The 6,895-nt window shown below is 38.8% G+C and overlaps 1 protein-coding gene across 1 annotated transcript; it reads left to right on the top strand.

Annotated features, from left to right (window-relative positions):
- Window positions 1-1,503: 1,503 nt before the first annotated feature.
- Window positions 1,504-4,908, top strand: LOC131023144 (uncharacterized). Its single transcript, XM_057952692.1, has one exon. It carries the CDS (start codon window positions 1,504-1,506, stop codon window positions 4,906-4,908), a length of 3,405 nt encoding a protein of 1,134 aa, XP_057808675.1.
- Window positions 4,909-6,895: the final 1,987 nt, after the last annotated feature.

The raw sequence follows: 6,895 nt of genomic DNA on the forward strand, positions 1-6,895 counted from the left end.
GATAATTAGTGTGGGTTAATCCTACAAAATAAGCTAAGGTCTTGGGATAAACCTGGAGTTGACCATATTAGTAACACATAATATCAAACACTACATAAATCCATATTAATTTAACTTATTCTACTTTTAAACCCATATCAAACAGGCCCTAAGTGTGTGGGAGTAGAATAAAGATCTCATTTTTATTGTGAGTGGGTTGTGTGGAGTACACTTCACAAAAAAGAAAACGGGTATTTATTTGGTGGACGGACCAAAAATAAAATATGAATACTCATTTCAAGGACGAAGTGAATAGTTACAAAGTAGCCTCTCTTTTTTAGCTGAAATTACTACTTTGCCCTTAATTCATGTTAAACACTTTATGACTAGAAAGTTTCGTGGTTGTGAATTATTATTGATAAAATATGATCAATTAATAATTAAAAGGATGGTTATGAATTATAGATAAAATATGGTTAAATCATGATTAAAAAATATTTTGATCGTGAATTATAGATAAAATACTGTTAGTTGTTCATTTACGATCAAGGAGCTTAATGTTTGATAGTTATTATAATGATAAAGGGTTTGGCAAATAAAATCACGATTTATTTCGAAATTGTAATTTTAACATGAATTTTGAAGTGTGACGAATTATATAACCACATTTTCAATTTTTACAATTTCGCCCCTCAATTTTTTTTTCAAATGAAGGTCGAACTAAGTTACCGCGAATTGGTCTAAGAATGACATGTCAAAACTGTCATGGAAAAGGCCACAAGAATATGTAAAATTGTATGTCTTTATGTGCCTAAAATTATCTAGTGGTAAAGTGATTAATGTCTAGATCTTGGGTTCGAGTCCACAATAGCGCGATCTTTAAATTTACTTATTTAATTGTTAATTGCTAATTTAAAAAATGCATATCCTTGACAACATTATGACGATCGAAAAAATTGGAGGATAAAATTGTAAAAATTGAAAAGGTAGTAATTGAATTCACCATATTTTAAATATCACGTAAAAGTTATAATTTCTAAATAATTTTTTATTTTACCTGCCAAAATTCCTAATAAAATAAAGATAAAAATTATAAGAATGACTATTTTATTAGTTACATTTACTTCGTATGCAATAAAGTAAATTAAAGATATTATGACAGAGTGCATATCTATCCATTGTGTTTCTTTAAAAAACTAGTATGCACCCCGTGCAATGCACGATCATAATAAATTTAATTTTTTTGAAATTAAGTTATACTATAAAATTATTAAATTATCGTCATTTAATGAAAATTACGTACATTGAAATATAAAATTTACATACATAATTTGTAATGGTAGTGCAAATATATATTAAAAAAATTACTATCAAAATAAATATTCTATATCAATATAAAATTATACATAGTTAAAAATATATATATATATATATATATATATATAAACCTCTGATCACTCGGCTTTGATTCTGAAATGCCAATTTTCTCAAGCTCCCCGTAGACGGTTCTTTAGATTCCTTAATATGTGGACGCTTCATCCGGATTTTCAGGAGATGGTGCAATTGTCTTGGAATGAAGACGTTGATACCAATTGCCCTATTTTCAAGGTTATGACTAAGCTGAAACGTCTTAGAGCTCGTTTGAAAGACTGGAACAGGAACACGTTTCGTAATGTAGACGTGATGTTGGCTGAGCAGCAGCAGGATCTTTTGGAGGTTCAAACGTTGATCTCGGAGAATGGTTATTCGGATGAGCTCTTCAATAAAGAAATCCAGACTCAAGCCAGGATTAATGTTACTCTTACTAAAAAGGCTTGCTTCCTCCAGCAGAAGAGTAGGGTTAAATGGTTACAAGATGGCGACAGAAATACTTCTTTTTTCCATAATATGCTTCGTTACAAGAGGTTACACAGGAACATTGAGAGTCTTGAGATCGACGGCAACATTGTTCATGATGAGGAAGCGATTGCCCGACATGTGACACAGTTTTTCTCTAATCTTTTCCAGGATCCTGGATCCATTGATAGAAACATTGTTCACATTGAAGCTATTTTGGATCACGTTATCTCAGACATTCATAATGATGAGCTTTGTAGTATTCCGGATGAAGCTGAAATTATGGCTGCGGTTTTTGATATGGATGCGATGAGTGCTCCTGGACCGGATGGCTTCTCGGGTAAGTTTTTTCAAAGTTGCTGGTCTATTATCAAAGATGACGTTATCACGGCAGTTCGCATGTTCTTTCTGAATAATTATCTGCCTTCTGGATGCAACGCCAATACTTTAATCCTTATTCCTAAAAAGGAGAATATCACTACGGTTATGGACCTTAGGCCTATTGTTTTATCGAATTTCTTCTTCAAGATTATTGCTAAGGTTTTGGCGGTTCGGTTGAGCAAGGTGGCTGCGGCTTATGTTACTAGGAACCAGTTTGGTTTCATTCAAGGCCGTTCTATACATGATTGTATCATGCTTGGTTCCGAGGGAGTTAACTGTATGCGTCGTACGAACAAAGGTCTGAACATGGCTTGCAAGATTGATATCAAGAAGGCTTTTGACACGCTTAATTGGGATTTTCTGATTAATGTGCTTAAGGTCTTGGGGTTTCAACAGAGGTTCGTCGATTGGATTAATGTGATTCTGCACTCTGCTCGGATTTCGATTCTTTGCAATGGTAATTCTTGGGGCTATTTTGCTTGCTCTCGGGGAGTAAGACAAGGGGATCCCCTTTCGCCGATTCTCTTTGGAATCGCCGAAGATGTCCTCAGCTGTCTTTTTCAAAATTGTGTGTCGTCCGGACATCTTGCGCCTATGATGATGACTAAATTGCAGCCCTTTCCCACTCATTTATTTTATGCCGATGATATCTTGATTTTTTGCAAAGCTTCTATACAAAATGCTATCACTATCAAGAGAATTTTGGGGTATTATGGTGACATTTCGGGCCAGATTTGCAGTGTGGAAAAATCGTTCATTTACTTTGGTGATAAGGTCCCGACTCAGTTAAGACGGCCCATTCTTAATTCTTTGCATTTTGCTCCGGGATTAATGCCGTTTAACTACCTGGGCGTCCCCATCTTTCAGGGAAGAGCCCGCGCTTTATATTTTCGTGCCATTCACGACCGTATTATCAACAAGTTCTCGCGCTGGAAGGGTCGGCACCTTTCAATGGCCGGTCGACTGTGCCTCATCAAGTCGGTTATCCAAAGCTCGGTCACTCACTCCATGTTAGTTTACAGGTGGCCAAAAGCGCTGATTAAAGACCTCGATGCTAAATGTCGTAATTTCCTTTGGACCGGTAGCACTCTCAAGAAGGCTACCTGCACTGTTAGCTGGTCGAGGGTTTGTGCGAGCAAGGGAGAGGGAGGCCTCGGAGTTCGCTCCTTTGAGATGATGAATAAATGCTTTCTGATGAAGCTTGCTTGGAAAATTATCAAAGGGAAGGAGTTTGGTTATAATTTGATGAATAGCCGATATCTGAATGCTCATAGCCGGATGTCTTCGACTACGGCGTCTTCTTCCATTTGGTTGGGTATTCGTCATGAAATTGATGACATTGTGGACGACACCTATTGTCACGTGGGGTCTGGACATATGACTAATTTTTGGTTGGATGACTGGCTTGGTTATGTTATTGCTGAAAAATGCGGCCTTCCTACGTTTTTAAAGCCCTCTTTCTCTGTGGCTGATTACTTCTTTGAGGGCGTTTGGCACTTTACTCAGGAGTTTATCAATAACTACCCCGAAATTGTTTGTGACATTTTACTGATTCCGATCGGGGAGGGAGCAGATACGAGGTTTTGGAAGCCTGCTACTCATGGCGAGGTGACGGCAAAGCTTGCTTCTAAACATCATGGACATCGACATCCCTCGGTGTTATGGGGAAACTGGATTTGGGCGAAATATATTCCTGAAAGAAGATCCATTACTTGTTGGCGTATAATACACAACCGTCTTCCCACACATGATAGGCTCATCAAGCACGGGATGATTATGCCTAACTACTGTACTTTTTGTTTTCAGAATGCGGAAACGATTGACCATATTTTCTGGAAGTGCAGCCAAATTGAGCCTCTTTGGAAGGATTTCTTCGCTTGGTTTCGTTTTGAACAGGCCCTTGCTAGTCCCGACATTCACAGCATGCTGGTGTATTCTTGGAACAGAAAGCTTAGCCCACAAATTGGAGCTTATTGGAAGCTTGGCATTATCACCATGCTTTGGACTATTTGGAATGCTCGCAATCTTTGTATCTTCGAGAATGCTAAGTGGAATAAGCTTGCTACTGTTAAGTTTATTCGCTCTACTTTTCTTGAGACGGAGAAGGTTTTTCCTTGCATGGGACATATTTATAATTCTTGGGAGGATTATATTGTTCTGCGGCAGCTTGGGGTTGCCTCTCGTGCAGCCCCCCCTCCTGAAACTATTAATGTCCATTGGTGGCCGCCTGCTACGCAATGGATGAAGGTCAATACTGACGGTTCGGCACTCGGTTCTCCTGGTAAAATCGCGGCTGGGGGCGTGTTTCGTGACAATTGGGCTTGGGTGCGTGGTTGTTTTCATGTTAAAGGCGGCATTGGATATGCTTTCGAAGCGGAACTCCTAGCTGTCATTTATGCTATTCGTATTGCCCACAGGCGGAGCTGGCTACATCTTTGGGTGGAATCAGATTCGGCTTATATTGTTCACATTCTTCATAACCGTATCACTTCGGTTCCCTGGAGATACTTTGCAGCTTGGAGAGAAGTGCTTAGACTGCTTGAAGATTTTAATCTTCAAATTACTCACATCTATCGTGAGGGAAACAAGGCGGCGGATATTATGGCGAATGACAGCAGAATTGAGGGTTGGTGGCCTCATGAGATTAATGAAATTAAGAATGCAGTTCGTATGGATATGGCGGTTCATAGTCATCTTCGTATCAAGATGTAGAGTGCGAGGTCCGGGTCTTGCATGGTCCTTGGAGGTGCGGAGGGGAATAGGTCTGATGTGGGATTGCTTGAGAGTTTGCTGGAAGTTCCATTCGGAATGGAGCAATATGGGCGCTGGTTTTTTGATGCACAGGAAGAGGAACGCTTGTGATGAGCTTCTCAGAATTTCTGTCGAACAGTTGGCATGCAGATACCAACGGATTCATACTTTTGTTGAGAGCGGCGAGATGGGGTCTTTGATACGTCGTCTCTCGCTCTTTTACGAGCATTATGGTTGCCTGCTGGGCTGGAGAGGGCTGAGTCCGGGTTGCTCGAGGGTGTGGGGACAGATTCTCCTGTTGGTGGTTCGGTTCCCTTTTGAGAAGTTTTTTCTCTTGGGTTTTTCATCATACAGTTGGGGGATGCGGCTAGCTGGGATTTTTCTTAAGAGTTGTTGGGTTTGGGGGGCTGCTCTCAGGCTCTCTTTCAGCTCTTGGGTGAGCTCAAGGCTGGGGTCTGATAGCTCGGCCTATTTCGGTTGCTCCGCCGGCGGTACCGTCACCGTCTGGCGTCGAGTTTTTGAGTGCGATGAGTTTTGGTCGTCGATACACCGTATCTCGCTCTTTTTAGAGCATTGGTCTTCGGATGCTTGGGACATAAAGCTTCTTGACTGTTGGAAGTTTTTTCTGTTCTCTAGCGGACGCTTGGGTTGGTTTTTCGTTTGGCATTTCTGCTGGTTTTTACTTTGGTTTTCTCTTCGTCTTTTTTGTTTTTTCTCTGTGATGGGTAGCCGAGACAACCTAGGGACAATGGTTAGGCCGGAGTCTTTGAGGTGGTCTCATCCCGCTCCCTCGCAGTTTGTGTTTCTTTTCGTTAGACGAGTACTCTTTTTCCTCGAGTTGAGGTTTTAATGAGGCTCGGCCCTTTGCTTGCTTCTCTGTGCTTTCAAGGGTTTAGGTTTTCCGTTTCTTCTTTTAATAAAATTTCATTTTAATATATATATATATATAAATTAACGTTGACTTTCTTGAGACAACAACAAAACAATACATTGCAACTTCAAAATTGGTAGCCTTGAATTACACACATAAGCGATAAAGATCATTTATTGCCTAATCATATTTCATACTCTATTGCAAGAATAAAATTTAATGGTATTGACTCATGATGTTATTAGGAAAGTTTTAATTCAACATATTAATATAGTTTGTTTATGTTAGTTTTTCTCTAAGAATGAGAAGAACTTGAAAATTAAAATTCGCAGATTAAAAATATATAGACTAAAATATTTTTATTAAATGTGGTTTAATATAGACTAAAAATATATAGACTAAAATAACAATGCCCTTAACATTTTTTTTATGAAAAATCTTTTAATACACATTCCTCATAAAGTAGGGGGATTCAAATATTTTATGAAAATTATATTTACATATCTAATCTATATATAGGTTAGTGATTGTGAGAACTACATTTTTCGTGAGAATGTGAGAATATCATACTGAATCTATAAGGTTAATGCACTTTGTTAGGTCCAGAGGGTTTCGAATAGGTGTATGGGGGAGGGGAATACACCTATGGGCTATTTTTATCGAATCCTCAATCAGAGGGATCTCAGTCAGAGATCAAAACGAAACTTTGCATGCAAACACAGACTCCTGTTTTACTGAAAACAATTTTGACCAAACAGGGTTGACGACTGATACTAAAAGCTCTTCAGTAAAGAGTTATCAGTTAAGCTGTTGAAACTTAACTGATGCACGTAAAGGCTTCAGTCGTGTTTGCTAAGACAGAGATGATAACACTCTTCCTGACTATCAAAAGATAGATCAGTCAGACTGTTATCATACGTAGCGGAAATTAAACTTTGTTTCGCAATAGCCTCGGTGGAGCACGTTGTTGGATTTAAGGTTTCTCTTTGCAGTTAATCAGTGTTCAGTTTATCAATTGAAATAACACAAGTAAGAATGTAAAACTGAAAACTGTAAATAACACAGAGACTTTTACGT

This window comes from Salvia miltiorrhiza, chromosome 4 (genome assembly GCF_028751815.1).
Source record: "Salvia miltiorrhiza cultivar Shanhuang (shh) chromosome 4, IMPLAD_Smil_shh, whole genome shotgun sequence".
Taxonomy (NCBI): domain Eukaryota; kingdom Viridiplantae; phylum Streptophyta; class Magnoliopsida; order Lamiales; family Lamiaceae; genus Salvia; species Salvia miltiorrhiza.

Bases quoted from the DNA above. Each gene is read 5' to 3' on its own strand.
- LOC131023144 (XM_057952692.1), top strand. From the start codon at position 1,504: ATGTGGACGCTTCATCCGGATTTTCAGGAGATGGTGCAATTGTCTTGG.